Source organism: Bos taurus, unplaced genomic scaffold, assembly GCF_002263795.3.
Source record: "Bos taurus isolate L1 Dominette 01449 registration number 42190680 breed Hereford unplaced genomic scaffold, ARS-UCD2.0 Leftover_ScbfJmS_1899, whole genome shotgun sequence".
In the NCBI taxonomy this organism is placed as follows: domain Eukaryota; kingdom Metazoa; phylum Chordata; class Mammalia; order Artiodactyla; family Bovidae; genus Bos; species Bos taurus.
Window position 1 is genome coordinate 826426 of NW_020190994.1, and position 19538 is coordinate 845963.

General features: G+C 41.2%; 1 protein-coding gene across 1 annotated transcript in view; it reads right to left on the reverse strand.

The window, feature by feature from the left end:
* Positions 1-19538, reverse strand: part of LOC523126 (ATP-binding cassette sub-family C member 4) — a 205713-nt gene that overhangs the window by 61650 nt on the left and 124525 nt on the right. Inside the window, 1 exon segment of the mRNA XM_010810937.4 lies at positions 11156-11306. Coding sequence (XP_010809239.3) covers positions 11156-11306 — 151 coding nt within the window.

Genomic DNA, 19538 nt, shown 5'->3' on the forward strand with positions numbered 1-19538 from the left:
GTGACTCTATATGTGAGACAATAAAACAGACACAGATGTAAAGAGCAGACTTTTGGACTCTGTGGGAGAAGGCGAGGGTGGACTGTTTTGAGAGAGTAGTATGAAACATGTATGTTACCATATGTTAAATAGATCACCAGTCCAAGTTCAATGCATGAGACAGGGTGCTCAGGTTCATGTACTGGGATGATCCTGAGGGATGGGATGGGATGAGAAGGAGGTGGGAGGTGGGTTCAGGATGGGGAGCAAATGTACACCCTTCGGTGATTCATGTCAATGTATGGCAAAAACCACTACAATATTGTAATTAGCCTCCAATTAAAATAAATAAATGAATTAAAAAAAAAAAAAAGACAGAAGGAGCTGGCTTCCTCTTGTAAGTCTTTGGGGCTCAGAGAGGGTGGAAAGCCCTTGGCTAGGGGAGAACAGCCTGGGTTAGGGGCCAGGTAACCATCCACTCAGCCCTGAGTGGGACTCTTTCCTATCTGGGACATCTGACCAGGAACCTAACTGTTAGGGACCCTCAGCTGTAATACTACTTTAAGGAAAAACCCTTCTCTGACCAGCGATATGTTCTAACCTTTCCCCTTTTTACTTCATTTAGGCACAGAGCTGAAAGTGATTCAGTGATGCTTTTGATCATCCAGTTGTGTACCTGTGTTCTCATTTCAGCATCCACACTGCTCTCTCTCTTCACTCTATTGAGTAACTTTTTAGCTGCCTATAGCTTTGTGTTAAGAGCAACATAAGCTCAGATTGAGCTCAAGCTCCAAATAAGAAATTCTGGGAGCTATATTCAGGTCTTTTCTGTAGAACTCAGCCAGTCTGAACACTGGGTGCTCACAGGGATGATACAGGTGAATTCTGGAGCTCATCACCCTGTCAGGAGGACCTGAAAACCCAGCTTCAGAGAGCAGAGAAAACTCACTAGAACCAGGCTCCCATTTCCACTCCACAGAGAGTGACATCAACACTGTTCATGACAGACAGGGCTTCTGAGGAGGAAGCAGACATGGCTGTTTCCCCATGGAGAGTCCTGGAGTGAACTCTTCAGCGTGGCCTCCCTCACCTGCTTCCCTGTCAGGAGATCAAAGTGCAGCTGATTCTCTCCAGCAGGCATGGAAGGTGGGGTCGACTTTAGAAACCAGGTATTATCTCAGCCTTGAAAACCAGGGAACCCAAACACCCCATCACCTACTTCACCTCAAACCCAAGAGTTATAGGCCAGGGAATCTGGAGCCATGAAAATCTATCCTTTTTCTTTCAAACCCCACTTAGGGCTGAGCAGAATGCCAGGATGAGTGAACTGGAAGGTCTGCCAAAAAGTTAAGTAGAACATGGGGAGAGGGGATGTCAAGGCTCTGCTGTTATGTTGCCCAAAGTAGCATCTTTTTCCCACAAGCACTGAGCTCACTGTCTTGAAGAAGACTATGCCACAGCCATAGCATCAGCCCACAGTCACAGATGTGTAAACCTACAGTTCACAGGACTCACAGCTGTGTTTCCCATAATGCTGAGGACATTTGGGAACTGTAGATATTCCTTGGCAGGGAGACCTCCCTGGCTGATAGCCCTGCTGAAGGTTATTATTCAAGCTATGTGAGACCTGCTAGTTGTGAATAAGTTCTCAATTGTCTCTTGTTCAAGGTTCTAATGCCTTTGGTAGTGGCCAGCAGGCACTCTACAAGAATCTACTCAAGAAATCCTCTTGAGATCCCCAGAGACTAAGGGATTAAGAGCACTGACTGCCCAGCATTAACTATATTAACCCATCTAAGTGATAGACCTGCGCATGAGACCCAGACTATCTTATTCCCAAGGTTGTGCTTTTAATCACAGCTGCAGTGTCTCAGAGGGAGAATAATCAGGGTTAAGGATGCCTGTGTGTGATGATGTGCATTTTTCTCCAGACTTTATTTGTGTTCAGAAAACCACCAAATCTTACTCAGCTAATATCCAACAGCCTTAGCCATTATTGAATATTTTATTAATCACCTTGTGCTCAGTTGCTTCTGTCATGTCCAACTCTTTTCAATCCCATGGACTGTAGCCCACCAGGCTCCTCTGTCCATGGAATTCTCCATGGAAGAATACCTAGATCTTCCCAACCCAGGGATTGAACCCGCATCTCTAACATCCCCTGCATTTACAACTAGCACTATCTGGGAAGCCCCATTAATTATCTTATGTTGAACAAAGTCCCTGGGAATCTGGCATGAGAACCCCTTAAAACAGGTGTATTAGGACCCATGATCCTAATACACCTGACACATGTGCTAACTCTCCCCTAGCAATGGCCATGGCAGACACTGCTAGTTGATCCCAGCATCTTTCAGATAGAACTTGGGTATAGCTTCATCATTGAGGCATTGCCAAATGTAAAAAGTTGACTAGAGAAAGGCAAGAAAATGCCATCCTGGTTTTATGTACTTGTCCATGATTGACCATTGCTATGCTCACTTTTCCAAAACTGTGCCCCCAAAGTCCCTTAATAATCAGATGCCAATATGTCATCAGATAAAAATGCCAGCATAAGCTTCCAAGGGCAGGTAGGCCATAGGACCTGAAAATAAATGTCAGGACATCAGTAGTCCTTGGAGCACATCAGGACTCCTTGGAGTCCTTTTGCCTTCTAGGCACAGCAGTCAGGTGTCCTTCCTTTTGTTGGTGACTACAGCAGTGACCTTTAAGATACATTCTCGCTTTCTCAGTTGCTCAATCATGTCTGACTCTTTGAGACCCCATGGACTGCCACACTCCTCTGTCCCTCGAATTATCCAGGCAAGAACACTGGAGTGGATTGCCATGTTCTCCTTCAGGGGATCTTCACAACCCAGGGATTGAACCTGTTTCCTGTGTCTCCTACATTGACAGGTGGATTCTTTATCAATGAGACACCTGGGAAGCCCTAAAATACACTATCAGTTACTATTTAGAGGAAGCAACAGTGTTATTATTTACAGCACAGACCTACCTCCCCAGGTTGGTAGGTGTCCAATATGCAATTGGAGAAGAGCAGAGAAATATCTCCAGAAGGAATGAAGAGGCTAAGCAAAAGCAGAGACAATGCCTAGTTGTAGATGTATCTGGTGGTGAAAAAAAGTCTGATGATGTAAAGAACAATACTGCATAGGAACCTGGAATGTTGGGTCCATTAATCAAGGTAAATTGGAAGTGGTCAAATAGGTGCTGGATGGCAAGAGTGAACATTGGCATTTTGGGAATCAATGAACTAAAATGGATGGGAATGGGAGAATTTAATTCAGATGACCATTATATCAACTACTGTAGGAAAGAATCCATTAGAAGAAATGGAGTAGCGCTCAGTCAACAAGAGTCCAAAATGAAGTACTTGGATGCAATCTCAAAAATGAGAGAACGATCTCCATTCATTTCCAAAGCAAAGCATACAATATCACGATAATCCAAACCTAAGTCCCAACCACTAATGCCAAGGAAGCTGAAGTTGAATGGCTCTGTGAAGACCTACAAGACATTCTAGAATTAACACACACACACACACACACACACACACACACACACACACAGTCATTTTCATCATAGGGGACTGGAATGCAAAAGTAGAAAGTCAAGAGATACCTGGAGTAACAGTTTGACCTTGGATTATAAAATGAAGCAGAGCAAAGGCTAACAGAGTTTTGCCAAGAGAACACACTGGTCATAGAAAACAACCTCTTCCAACAACACAAGAGAAGACTCCAGACATGGACATCACCAGATGGTCAATACTGAAATAAGATTGATAATATTCTTGGCAGACAAAGATGTATAAGCTGTATACAGCGAGCAAAAAAAAAGATCGGGAGTTGACTGTGGCTCAGATCATGAACTCCTTATTGCAAAAATCACACTTAAATTGAAGAAAGTATGGAAAACCACTAGACCATTCAGGTATAACTTAAATCAACTTAAGTCAAATCCCTTATGATTATACAGTAGAAGTAACAAATAGATTCAAGGGATTATATCTGGTAGACAGAATGCCTGAAGAACTATGGACAGAGCTTCATTACATTGTACAGGAGGCAGTGATCAAAACCATCCCTGAGAAAAAGAGATGTGAAAAGGCAAAGTGGTTGTCTGAGGAGGCCTTACAAATATCTGAGAAGAGACTCTAAAGGCAAAGGAGAAAATAAAAGATATACTCATTTCAGTGCAGAGTTCTAAAGAATATCAAGGTGAGATAAGAAGGCCTTCCTCAGTGATCAATGCAAAGAAATAGAGGAAAACAACAGATAAGAAAGACTAGAGATTTCTTCAATAAAATTAGATATAACAAAGGAACAGTTCATATAAAGATGGGTGCAATAAAGGACAGAAATGGAATGAACCTAACAGAAGCAGAAGATAATAGGAAGAGGGGGCAAGAATACAAGAAGAACTATACAAAAAGATCTTAATGATTTGGATAACCACTATGGTGTGATCAAAAACCTTGAGCCAGACATCACTACAAACAAACCTTGTGCAGGTAATATAATTCCAGTTGAGCTATTTCAAATCCTAAAAGATGATGCTGTTAAAGTGCTGCATTCAATATGCCAGCAAATTTGGAAAATTCAGCAGTGACCACAGGACTGGAAAAGGTCAGTTTTCATTCCAATCCCAAAGAAGGGCAATGGCAAAGAATGTTCCAACTACCACAGAGTAGCACTCATTGCACATGCTAGCAGGGTAATGCTCAAAATCCTTCAAGCCAGGCTTCAACACGATGTGAACCAAGAACTTTCAGACGTCCAAGCTTAATTTAGAAACAGCAGAGGAACCAGAGATCAAATTGCCAACATTCATCAGATCATAGTAAAAGCAAGAGAATTACAGAAGTACACCTATTTCTGCTTCATTGACTATGCTCAAGCCTTTGTGTGGATCACAATAAGCTGAAAATTCTTCAAGAGATGGGAATACCACACCACCTTACCTACCTCCTAATAAACCTGTACTCAGGTCAAGAAACAACAGTTAGAACCAGACATGAAACAATAGACTGCTTCCAAACCAGGAAGAGAGTATGTCAAGGCTGTATATTGTCACCGTACTAATTTAACTTCTATGCAGAGTACATCACGCAAAATGTCAGACTGAATGAAGCACAACTGGAATCAAGATTCTTGGGAGAAATATCAATAAACTCAGATATGCAGATACCACCACCCTTATGGCAGAAAGTGAAGAAGAACAAAAGAGCCTCTTGATGAAGCTGAAAGAGAAGAGTGGAAAAGTTGGCAGACAAATGTCTGTCTAGTCAAAGCTAGGTTTTTTTCAGAACAAGACCCAGTTTCCCTCTCAGTCAGTCTCTCCCATCAAGAAGCTTCCATAAGCCTCTTATCCTTCATCATCAGAAGGCAGGCAGACCAAAAACCACAATCGTAGAAAACAAACAAATCTGATTACATGGACCACAACCTTGTCTAACTCAATGAAACTATGAGCCATGCCGTGTAGGGCCACCCAAGACAAACGGGTCATGGTGGAGTGTTCTGACTAAACGTGGTCCACTGGAGAAGGAAATGGAAAACCACTGAGTATTCTTGCCTTGAGAACCCCATGAACAGTATGAAAAGGCAAAAAGATAGGACACTGCAAGATGAACTTCCCAGGTCAGTTGGTGCCCAATATGCTACTAGAGATCACTGGGGATATAACTCTGGAAAGAATGAAGAGACAGAGACAAAGCAAAAACAACACCCAGTTGTGGATGTGACTGCTGATGCAAGTAAAATCTGATGCTATAAAGAGCAATATTGCATAGGAATCTGGAATGTTATGTCCATGAATCAAGGCAAATTGGAAGTGGTCAAACAGGAGATGGCAAGAGTGAACATTGAAATGAATCAGTGAACTAAAATAGACTGGAATGGATAAATTTAACTCAGATGACCATTATATTTACCACTGTGGGCAAGAATCCCTTAGAAGAAATGGAGTAGCCATCATACTCAAGAGTCTGAATGCAGTATTTGGATGCAATCTCAAAAACGACAGAATGATCTCTGTTCATTTCCAAGGCAAACCATTCAATATCACAGTAATACAAGTCTATACCCCAACCAGTAATGCTGAAGGAGCTGAAGTTCAATCGTTCTATGAAGACCTACAAGACCTTCTAGAACTAATATCCAAAAAAGATGTCCTTTTCATTATAGGGGACTGAAGTACAGAAGCAGTACATCAAGAAACACATGGAGTAATAGGCAAATTTGGCCTTGGAGTACAAAATGAAGCAGGGGAAAGCCTAATAGAGTTTTGCCAAAAGAACACACTGGTGATAGCAAATAACCTCTTCAAACACCACAAGAGAAGACTCTACATATGGACATCACCAGATGGCCAACACTGAAATCATATTGATTATATTCTTTGCAGCCAAAGTTGGAGAAGCTCTATAGAATCAGCAGAAAAAAAGACCAGGAACAGACTGTGGCTCAGATCATGAACTCCTTATTGCCAAATTCAGACTTAAATTCAAGAAAGTAGGGAAAACTAGACCATTCAGGTATGATGCATGTTAAATCCCTTATGATTATACAGTGGAAGTGAGAAATAGATTCAAGGGATTAGATAAGATAGAGAGAATGCCTGAAGAACCATGGGCAGAGGTTCCCAACATTGTACAGCAGGCAGGGATCAAGACCATTCCCAGGAAAAAGAAGTGCAAAAAGGCAAAATGGTTGTCTGAGGAGGTCTTTCAAACAGCTATGAAAAGAAGCTAAGCAAAAGGCAAAGGAGAAAAAGAAAGATATACCCATTTGAATGTAGAGTACCAAAGAATAGCAAGGAGAGATAAGAGAATCTTCCTCAGTGATCAATGCAAAGAAATAGACAAAAACAATAGACTGGGAAAGACTAGAGATTTCTTCAAGAAAATTAGAAATACCAGGGGAATATTTCATGCAAAGATGGACACAATAAAGGATAGAAATGGTATGGACCTAAGAGAAGCAGAAGATACTAAGACAAAGTGGCAAGAAAACACAGAAGAGCTATACAAAAAAGATCTTCATGACCCAGATAACGACAATAGTGTGATCACACTCACCTAGAGCCAGACACCCTGGAATGTGAAGTCAAGTGGGCCTTAGGAAGCATCATGACCAATAAAGTTAGTGGAGGTGATGGAATACCAGCTGACCTATTTCAAATCCTAAAAAATGATGCTGTGTAAGTGCTGCACTCAATATGCCAGCAAATTTGGAAAACTCGGCAGTGGCCACAGGACTCGAAAAGGTCACTGTTCATTCCCATCCCAAAGAAAGGGCAATGCCAAAGAATGCTACCACAAAACTGGACTCATCTCACATGCTGGCAAAGTAATGCTCAAAATTCTACAAGCCAGGCTTCAACAGTACGTGAACCATGAACTTCCAGATGTTCAAGCTGGATTTAGAAAAGGCAGAGGAACCAGAGATCAAATTGCCAATGTCCAGTGGATCATCATTGGATCATCAACATTGATTGGATCATCAGAGTTCCAGAAAAACATCTATTTTGGCTTTATTGACTATGGCAAAGCCTTTGACTGTGTGGATCACAATAAACTGTGGAAAATTCTTCAAGAGATGAATAGACAGGCACCCTACCTGCTTCCTGAGAAATCTGTATGCAGGTCAGGAAGCAACAGTTAGGACAGGACATGGAACAACAGACTGGTTCCAAATTGGAAAAGGAGTACATCAAGGTTGTATATTGTCACCCTGCTTATTTAACTTATATGCAGAGTACATCATTCAAATGCTGGGCTAGAGGAGGCACAAGCTGGAATCAAGATTGCCAAGAGAAATATCAAAAACCTGAGATATGCAGATGATACCACCCTTATGGCAGAAAGCGAAGAACTAAAGATCCTCTTTATGAACATGAAAGAGGAAAGTGAAAATGTTGGCTTAAAGTTCAACATTCAGAAAACAAAGATCATGGCATCCAGTCCCATAACTTCATGGAAACAGTGAGAGACTTTAATTTCTTGGGCTCCAAAATCACTGCAGATGGTGACTGCAGCCAGGAAACTAAAAGATGCTTGCTCTTTGGAAGAAAATCTATGACCAACCCAGACAGCATATTAAAAAGCAGAGACATTACTTTGCCAACAAAGGTCCATCTAGTCAAAGCTATATTTTTTCCTGTAGTCATGTATGGATGTGAGTATTGGACCATAAAGAAAGCTGAGCACCAAGGATTTGATGCTTTTGAACTGCGGTGTTGGAGGAGACTCTTGAGAGTCCCTTGGACTGCATGGAGATCCAACCAGTCCATCCTAAAGGAAATCAGTCCTGAATATTCATTGGAAGGACTGATGCTGAAGGTGAAACTCCAATATTTGGCCACCTGATGCCAAGAACTACTCATTGGAAAAGACCCTGATTCTGGGAAAGATTGAAGGTGGGAGGAGAAGGGGATAACAGAGGATGAGATGGTTGGATGGCATCACCGACTCAGTGGACATGAGTTTGAGTAAACTCCAGGAGTTGGTGATTGACAGGGAGGCCTGGCGTACTGCTGTCCATAGAGTTGCAAAGAGTCAGACAGGACTCAGGGACTAAACTGAACTGAATTGAACTGATGGTTTTTCTAGTAGTCATGTATAGATGTGAGAGTTGGACCATAAAGAAAGCTTAACACAGAAGAACTGATATTTTTGAACTGTGGTGTTGGAGAATACTCTTGAGAGTCCCTTGGACTGCAAGGAGATCAAACCAGTCAATTCTAAAGGAAATCAACCCTAAATAGTCATTGGAAGAACTGATGCTCAAGCTTAAGCTCCACTACTTTGACCACCTGATGTGAAGAGCCGACTCATTGGAAAAGATCGTGATAATGGGAAATACTGAAGGCAGGAGGAGAAGTGGATGACAGAGGATGAGATAGTTGGATGGCATCACCAACTCAGCCAACATGGGTTTGAGCAAACCCCGGGAGGTAGTGAAGGATAGAGAAGCATGGTGTGCTGCAGACCATGAGGTCTCAAAAAGTTGGACTTGAATTAGGGACTGAACACTACTACCACCAGCAGCTAGAGAGAAAACATAAACAGTTCTAATCAACTGGCCACCACATGTGCTTATCTGGGGTGTGCAGGAGGAGTACCTGGATTAAATTCATTGTCTAACTTACTGCAGCCTACTAGGTGCAAAAAAAATCCAAATATTCCACAGTGATGGTGCCAAAGTCCTCAAACTCTCCAGATCAAATATTGAGAAAATTCTGTACTGCTTCTTGACAAAAGCCTCAGGAGAAACTCTTCTCTCCACTTTCATATGAATGGGGGATGGCCCTTGCCCCAGGCAAAAATTTCTGTCAAACATTTTTTCTGGAATAAACCCTCTTTGAACGTACCATAGACCTGCTTTGCAACAAAACTGTTGAATGACTCCCTTTCATGGGTGGCCTCAAAATATAAAACTTCTGAAACCTTGACTACACAGAAGATTGGATGGAGCTCATCGCTTCCTCTTCTGCCTCCCCAGGTCCTTCCATCTTACCAAGTCATCAGCAGAATGTCACACACACCTGGACTCCACTGCTCCCCCTCCATCCAAACACCTCACAAGACCAGACCTCATGGGAGGTCACCTGCTTCTCTTGATGAATGAAAATTTCTTTTATAAATTTTATGAAATTGATGATCACCATCCTTTTCACAAATAAAGTACCTCAAGTGTTTACTATTTAAAACAAAACACACAAATGCCACACACACACACACACACACACACACACAAACTCCTTTGACTGGATTAACTGAGACTTTTTTCCATTTACTAAGTACAGAGAACCATAGGATTCAATATGCTTCTATTCTTGGCTTGGTTTCTAGAAAGTAAAGTTGGTATTAATTTGCAATAATTATTCATGTTTGAGGTCTCTGCTACAAACATATTCTCTCTTTACTTTTTAGCTATTGTTTTTATAACTTAAAAATATGTAACAATGTATTTTATTCATTATTTATTAATATTGATGAAATGTGTTCATTAAGAATGACATAAATTCGATTCTTTCATCATCTGTGATTACCTGTAGAATAGAATAATTAATCATAAAATGTGTTCCCCATTATTTTGTTTTTTAGCTGCATCTTGCAGTCAAAACCAAGACCTTGCAGGATCTAGTTCCACAACCAGGGACTGAAGCAGTGGCTCCCACAGTGGAAGCACAGAGTCTTAACCACAGGACCTCCAGGGAAGTCCCTGTCCCCCATTATTCTAAAACTAGGAAGGTGTATGGAGTAATCAACTAAATGCATACTGAACAGATCTCCATCCTGTGTTCTCATAGGGGATAATTTTCAGCATCATTTATATAAATAGTTTTGAGAAAGGGGTATACAGTGTGGTATCACCCAAATACTGATAATGATAAATAACAAACCTGAAAATAACAGGGCTTATCTTTTCAATAGAGCTTCCCTGGTGGTTCAGACATTAAAGAATCCACCAGCAATGCAGGAGACCTGGGTTCAGCACCTGGGTCAGGAAGATCCTCTGGAGAAGGGAACGGCTACCCACTCCAGTATTCTTGCCAGGGGAATCCGTGGACAGAGGAGCCTGGTGGGCTACAGTCCATGGGGTCACAAAGAGTCAACATAACTGATGACTAACACACATCTTTTCAATACATTTAACAATTACAACTTACTTAATGTGTTAAACAATGCATTTTTCAAATATATCACTTCTGACATGTATTTCCTGAGGTCTCCTTTCCTTTTCCTAATCTTTTCCTTTCCTTGTCATGTCTGGTAACTTCAGGAGAAGAAAAATTCTCTATATTAGTTCCTTCTAATTAATTCCTTCTGCATTAGTTCCAACATGATGAAATACTTTCAAGAATAGCATTCACAGAGTGGATACTCTGTGTAAGAAAGTGTGTCATGAACAAGACAGAAATGGTCCCTGTTCTCATGGAGCTCACATCCGTCCTCCCTGGGCTAAAATGCAAAGTGCAGCTGACCCGCCATCAGCTCCATTTGCCTTAAGGGCCAAACCCACTCTCAGGGGCCATAACTTTCAATCACCTAATGTTAACAGTGAGAAATTCCACAGAACAGTCTAAGGAATTTCAGGGTCTGGTTAATTGCTGTACAAATGGAAGCCAGCATGCACTGTCATCCCAAACTGAGAGCCCAGGTACTCACTTGTACATTCCAGGCGTTTCACATCTCATGACGTCTCTAAGAAATATCGCCAAAGAACAAAGAAAAGGATGCCAAGGGGAATCACAGGTATAGCAATCCAAGGAATTGCAGCCACCATCACACCCACCACACCAATCACAAGTAGAAATGTCTGAAATAGCAAAAATACAGAGGCTTTCATGTCAATGATACTTTTCAAAGATAAACTTTAATGATTTGTTCTTAAGATTAAACTCCTTTCCTTGAAAAACTTATTTGAACAGCAGGGAATGCTTTCCCTTCCAAAGAAATAAAAGTATAGCTGGCCCTCATGATATTTGTTGCATGCACCAACACTTTTATAAGAAATTTCTAGGTATCAGCTCTTCTGATACACTCAGTAGTCCTTTGAGGCAGGCATGACTAGTTTTAACAGATTAGAATATTTGAGGTTCAAAGAGTAGGAGTTGAATCCCAAACTATCAGGAGTCATCAGATGTTACTAAAAAGATGAGTGAGCAGGTATCACAGATGAGGAATCCAGACACCTTAGCTATGCATGCAGGGATAAAGAAGTGGTTAATTACAAATTCAGTGTAAAATATCCAGTAACAGTATTATCTAATTTTAGAAATGGAGGAGTGAGGCACAGGATGAGAAGAAGCAACTTGATGGAGACTAAGCCATGGAGCTGGGAAGCCCATGTCATGAGCCATTATGACACATTTAAACCCCCAACATACAGTCATCTTTCTATCATTAGACTAAGTGTTCAATTCAGTTCAGTTCAGTCACTCAGTCATGTCTGATTCTTTGTGGCCCCATAGACTACAGAATGCCAGGCTTCCCTGTCGTTCACCAACACTTGGAGCTTGCTCAAACTCATGTCCATTGAGTTGGTGATGCCATCCCACGATCTCATCCCTTATCATCCCCTTCTCCTCCTGCCTTCAATCTTTCCCAGCATCAGGGTCTTTTTCCAATGAATCAGCTCTTTGCATCAGGTGGCCAAAGTATTGGAGCTTTAGCATCAGTCCTTCCAATGCATATTCAGGACTGATTTCATTTGGGACTGACTGCTTTGGTCTCCTTGCACTCCAAAGGACTCTCAAGAGTATTCTCCAAGCTCAGCTTTCTTTAGAGTCCAACTCTCAAATCCATACCTGACTACTGGAAAAAAAAATAGCTTTGACTAGATGGACCTTGGTCAGCAAAGTAATGTATCTGCTTTTTAATATGCTGTCTAGGTGGGGCATAGCTTTTCTTCCAAGGAGCAAACATCTTTTAATTTCATGGCCACAGTCACCATCTGCATTGACTTTGGGTCCCAAGAAAATAAAGTCTGTCATTGTTTCCATTGTTTCCCCATCTACCGGCCATGAAGTGATGGGACTGGATGCCATGATCTTAGTTTTCTAAATGTTGAGCTTTAAGCCAACTTTTTCACTCTTCTTTTTCAATGTCATCAAGAAGCTCTTTAGTTCTTCTTTGCTTTCTGCCATAAGGGTGGAGTCATCTGCATATCTCAGGTTCTTGATATTGCTCCTAGCAATCTTGATTCCAGCCTGTGCTTCATCCAGCCTAGCATTTCACAATATGTACTCTGCATGTAAGTTAAATAAGCAGGGTGACAATATACAGCCTTGACATTCTCCTTTCCCGATTTGGAACCAGTCTGTTGTTCCATGTCCAGTTCTAACTGTTGCTTCTTGACCTGCATACACAGTTCTCAGGAGGCAGGTCAGGTGGTCTGGTATTCCCTTCTCTTACAGAATGTTCCAGTTTGTTGTGATCCACACAGTTAAAGGCTTTGGCATAGTCAATAAAGAAGAAGTCGTTTTTTCTGGAATTCTCTTGCTTTTACGATGATCCAACAGATGTTCGCAATTTGATCTCTGGTTCCTCTGCCTTTTCTAAATCCAGGTTGAACATCTGCAAGTTTATGGTTCACGTACTGTTGGAGCCTGGCTTGGAGAATTTTGAGCATTACTTTGCTAGCATGTGAGATGAGTGCAATTGTGCAGTAGTTTGAACATTCTTTGGTACCGCCTTTCTTTGGGGTTTAAGTGAAAACTGACCTTTTCCAGTCCTGTGGGCACTGCTGAGTGGGGGTGATGGAATTCCAGTTGAGCTATTTCAAGTCCTAAAATATGATGCTATTAACATGTACACTCAATTTGCCAGCAAATTCGGAAAACTCATCGGTGGCCACAAGACTGGAAAAGTTCAGACTAAGTACTTAAAATGTCAATTCCAAAGGTTAACAATTATAATGACAACAGACGCGATTTACAATGTGTTTGTTGTATGTAAGGCACTGTGCTAAGAGTTCCATGAACACTGTTAATCATCACATTATCCCATGAGATGATTTTATCTTGGGAAATCATCTTGGTCTAAAAAGATAGCAGGTAGAATAGAAAACAAAATAATTGGTCAATGCTACTTAAGCATCCATCTTAATCAGGAAAAGTATGATACCCTGGTGGACAGTATCAGGCAATAAGAATACAATCAACATTTAGCATCTGCCTGCTACAAAAGTGAGGTGGGGTAGTGGGGGCATGCAGATTCACCCAGTCTGGGCCAGGGTCTCTGAAGTTTGTCTCAGGTGGATACAAATTCATGATGATCTGCACAAGACACAGAGTGCTGGGAAACACAGTGAGGAATACCTGAATATTTTGAGACAATTTTAAGACTTATGACTGATTTTGCAAGCTGCTTTACAAATAGAAAGAGTGGCATGAATGATTTTCAGGCAGTAATCACAGTTCAGTTCAGTTCAGTCACTCAGTCGTGTCCGACTCTTTACAACCCTGGCAGCATGTCAGGCCTCCCTGTCCATCACCAACTCCTGGAGTTTACCCAAACTCATGTCCATCAAGTTGGTGATGCCATCTAACCATCTCATCCTCTGTAGTCCACTTCTCCTCCTTCCCTCAATCTTTCCCAGCATCAGAATCTTTTCAAATGAGTCAGCTCTTCATATCAGGTGATCAAAATATTGGAGTTTCAGCTTCCAACATCAGTCCTTCTAATGAACACCCGGGACTGATCTCCTTTAGGATTGACTGGTTGGATCTCCTTTCAGTTCAAGGGACTCTCAAGAGTCTTCTCCAACACCACAGTTCAAAAGCATCAATTTTTCTGCACTCAGATTTCTTTATAGTCTAACACTCACATCCACACAGGACTACTGGTAAAACCATACCCTTGACTGGACAGACCTTTGTTGGTGAAGTAATGTCTCTGCTTTTTAATACACTGTCTATGTTGGTCACGACTTTCCTTCCAAGGAGTTATCCTCTTACAATTTCATGGCTGCAATCACCATCTGCAGTGATTTTGGAGACCAGAAAAATAAAGTCTGACACTGTTTCCACTGTTTCCCCATCTATTTCTCATGAAGTGATGGGACTGGATGCCATGATCTTCATTTTCTGAATGTTGAGCTTTAAGCCAACTTTTTCACTCTCTTCTTTCATTTTCTTCAAGAAGCTCTTTAGTTCTTATTTACTCTCTGCCATAAGGGTGGTGTCATCTGCATATCTGAGGTTATTGATATTTCTCCCAGCAATCTTGATTCCAGCTTGTGCTCCTTCCAGCCCAGCATTTCTCATGATGTACTCTGCATAAATAAGTTAAATAAGCAGGGTGACAATATACAGCCTTGACACACTCCTTTTCCTATTTGGAACCAGTCTGTTGTTCCATGTCCAGTTCTAACTGTTGCTTCCTGACATGCATACAGGTTTCTCTAGAGGCAAGTCAGGTGGTCTGGTATTTCCATCTCTTTCAGAATTTTCCATAGTTTATTGTAATCCACAGAGTCAAAGGCTTTGGCATAGTCAATGAAGTAGAAATATATGTTTTTCTGGAACTCTCTTGCTTTTTCAATGATCCAGCAGATGTTGGCCATTTGATCTCTGGTTCCTCTGTCTTTTCTAAAACCAGCTTGAACATATGGAAGTTCACAGTTCATGTATTGCTGAAGCCTGGCTTGGAGAATTTTAAGCTTCACTTTACTTGCATGTGAGATGAGTGCAATTGTGTGGTAGTTCGAGCATTCTTTGGCATTGCCTTTCTTTGGGATTGGAATGAAAACTGACCTTTTCCAGTCCTGTGGCCACTGCTGAGTTTTCCAAATTTGCTGGCATATTGAGTGCAGCACTTTCACAGTATCATCTTTCAGGATTTGAAATAGCTCAACTGGAATTCCAACACCTCCACTAGCTTTGTTCATAGTGATGCTTCCTAAGGCCCACTTGACTTCACATTCCAGGATGTCTGGCTCTAGATGAGTGATCACACCATCATGATTATCTGGGTCATGAAGATCTTTTTTGTACAGTTCTTCTGTGTATTCTTGCCACCTCTTCTTAATATCTTCTGCTTCTGTTAGGTCCATACCATTTCTGTCCATTATCGAGCCCATCTTTGCATGAAATGTTCCCTTGGTATCTCTAATTTTCTTGAAGAGATCTCTAGTCTTTCCCATTCTATTTTTTCTCTCTATTTCTTTACACTGATCACTGAGGAAGGCTTTCTTATCTCTCCTTGGTATTCTTTGGAACTCCACATTCAAATGGGTATATCTTTCTTTTTCTCCTTTGCTTTTTGCTTCCCTTTCTTTCACAGCTATTTGTAAGGTCTCCTCAAACAGCCATTTTGCTTTTTTGCATTTCTTTTTCATGGAGATGGTCTTGATCCCTGTCTCCTGTACAATGTCATGAACCTCGTTCCATAGTTCATGAGGCACTCTATCAGATCTAGTCCCTTAAATCTATTTCTCACTTCCACTATATAGTCATAAAGGATTTGATTTAGGTCATACCTGAATGATCTAGTGGTTTTCCTCACTTTCTTTAAGTCTGAATTTGGCAATAAGGAGATCATGATCTGAGCCACAGTCATCTCCCGGTCTTGTTTTTGCTGACTGTATAGAGCTTCTCCATCTTTGGCTGTAAATAATATAATCAATCTAATTTTGGTGTCGACCATCTGGTGATGTCCATGTGTAGAGTCTTCTCTTGTGTTGTTGGAAGAGGGTGTTTGCTATGACCATTGCTCTTGGCAGAATTCTATTAGCCTTTGCCCTGCTTCATTCTGTACTCCAAGGCCAATTTACCTGTTACTCCAGGTGTTTCTTGACTTTCTAATTTTGCATTCCAGTCCCCTACAATGAAAAGGACATTTTTTTTTTTTTTTGGGTGTTAGTTCTAATAGGTCTTGTAGGTCTTCATAGAACTGTTCAACTTCAGCTTCTTCAGCATTACTGATCAGGGCATAGACTTGGATTACCGTGATATTGAATGGTTTGCCTTGGAAACAAAAAGAGATCATTCTGTTGTTTCTGAGATTGCATCCAAGTACTGTATTTTGGACTCTTTTGTTGACCATGATGACTATTCCATTTCTTCTAAGGGATTCCTGCCCACAGTAGTAGATCCAATGGTCATTTGAGTTAAATCCACCCATTCCAGTCCATCTTAGTTCACTGATTCCTAGAATGTATATGTACACTCTTATCATCTCCTGCTTGATCACCTCCAATTTGCCTTGATTCATGGACATAACATTCCAGGTTCCTCTGCAATATTGCTTTTTACAGCATCGAACTTTGCTTCTGTCACCAGTCTCATCCTCAACTGGGTGTTGTTTTTTTCTTTGGCTCCATCCCTTCATTCTATCTGGAGTTATTTCTCCACTGATCTCCAGTAGCATATTGGGCACCTACTGTCCTGGGGAAGTCCTCTTTCAGTATCCTATCATTTTGCCTTTTCATACTGTTCATGGGGTTCTCAAGGCAAGAATACTGAAGTGGTTTGCCATTCTCTTCTCCAGTGAACTGCATTCTGTCAGAATCACAGTTGATGGAAATTTTGACCAAAATGAAACTGGGATAAGACGGTTGAGATGCTTGTCTGAGTTAACACTGGTTGTTCTGGGTCCTCTCAGCACCAGCACCTGAATCCTGTGCTCACCAGCCCAGGGCCTCCCCAACTTGTCACCCAGGGTCACTGGCCCTGGTGCATCTCTAAGGGATGGTTTGGTGGGTAATACCTGTATCACAGAGATTTGTGTTTTATCATTTTACAGCTCTTCCTGATCAGCTTTCTCAGAGGATCCTCACAACTACCTTGTGAATGAGCAAAGTAAGTCCTATCATTTCTATTTACAGATAAGACTTGAACTTGGAAGGAAGGGCAAGTGGTGTCCTACATTTTCCCAAGGTATTATAGGTCATGGAGAAATCCAGGAACGGTTTGCAGTCGTGGAATTCCAGACCCACCACTGCAGGTAGAGGAGTCTGGAAGGAGGAGGAAATGTCCAGAATTGGGACTCTGTGGCCAAGAACCCTTGTGAACCAAACTGCATTATCTGGAGACCCATGTGTTTTTCATGTTTCTCTCATCTGTGTCATGGTATCAATATAAAAAAAAGTGAAGAGGATAGAATTCTGAAAGAATAAATTCTAATCATAAATGGGGAAAAACAGGGCTGTCTGTTCTCTCTTCTATTAGACCTATGGATGAACAATTTCTTAACAACCACTGGTTTAACTGTGCATCCCATCCTTCTACAACTTTCATATTCATGGGGAAGGGTCCTTCCAGCTCCTTCCACATCTGATCTTAAGTAAAGTCACTGGGGGTGTTATCAGTGGTTGTCAGGGAAAAAAATCTGCTGAAATTTCAATTAGGAAAAAAAACCAATTACACTTTTTTTTTTTTTTTTTAGCAGATTCACATTATTTGATTGGACAATATTCACCAGTTTAAGTAATCTGTTTTTCTATATAATTTAAAGCCTTTAATGACTAACCCAGCCTGGCAGATAACCTGGGAAGCAGAGGTAAGATCAAAATGAAGGGAGCTGTGCAAATGATCTTTCCTTGAATACCAATTATAGACTGGTAACTTGTTCTCAAAAGCTACCTAGCTTAGGTTAAGTCCTTCAGATTTCTTTCTTTTTTTTTTTTAATTTTATTTTTAAAATTTACAATATTGTATTAATTTTGCCCAACGTCAAAATGAATCTGCCACCGGTATACCCGTGCTCCCCATCCTGAACCCTCCTCCCTCCTCCCTCCCCATACCCTCCCTCTGGGCCATCCCAGTGCACCAGCCCCAAGCATCCAGTACCGTGCATCGAACCTGGACTGGCAACTCGTCTCATACATGATATTATACATGTATCAATGCCATTCTCCCAAATCTCCCCACCCTCTCCCTCTCCCACAGAGTCCACAAGACTGATCTATATATCAGTGTCTCTTTTGCTGTCTCGTACACAGGGTTATTGTTACCATCTTTCTAAATTCCATATATAGGCGTTAGTATACTGTATTGGTGTTTTTCTTTCTGGCTTACTTCACTCTGTATAGTAGGTTCCAGTTTCATCCACCTCATTAGAACTGATTCAAATATATTCTTTTTAATGGCTGAGTAATACTCCATTGTGTATATGTACCACTGCTTTCTTATCCATTCATCTGCTGATGGGCATCTAGGTTGCTTCCATGTCCTGGCTATTATAAACAGTGCTGTGATGAACGCTGGGGTACACGTGTCTCTTTCCCTTCTAGTTTCCTCAGTGTGTATGCCCAGCAGTGGGATTGCTGGATCATAAGGCAGTTCTATTTCCAGTTTTTTAAGGAATCTCCACACTGTTCTCCATAGTGGCTGTACTAGTTTGCATTCCCACCAACAGTGTAAGAGGGTTCCCTTTTCTCCACACCCTCTCCAGCATTTATTGCTTGTAGACTTTTGGATCGCAGCCATTCTGACTGGCGTGAAATGGTACCTCATAGTGGTTTTGATTTGCATTTCTCTGATAATGACTGATGTTGAGCATCTTTTCATGGTTTGTTAGCCATCTGTATGTCTTCTTCTTAGAAAAATACAACTTTCCAAAACTCGACCAGGAAGAAATAGAAAATCTTAACAGACCCATCACAAGCACGGAAATTGAAACTGTAATAAAAAATCTTCCAGCAAACAAAAGCCCAGGTCCAGACGGCTTCACAGCTGAATTCTACCAAAAATTTAGAGAAGAGCTAACACCTATCCTGCTCAAATTCTTCCAGAAAATTGCAGAGGAAAGTAAACTTCCAAACTCATTCTATGAGGCCACCATCACCCTAATACCAAAACCTGACAAAGATCCCACAAAAAATGAAAACTACAGGCCAATATCACTGATGAACATAGATGCAAAAATCCTTAACAAAATTCTAGCAATCAGAATCCAACAACACATTAAAAAGATCCCAGGGATGCAAGGATTCTTCAATATCCACAAATCAATCAATGTAATACACCACATTAACAAATTGAAAAATAAAAGTCCTTCAGATTTCATCCCCCTAGAGCAGAAATCCCCATTAGCCAAATATTGA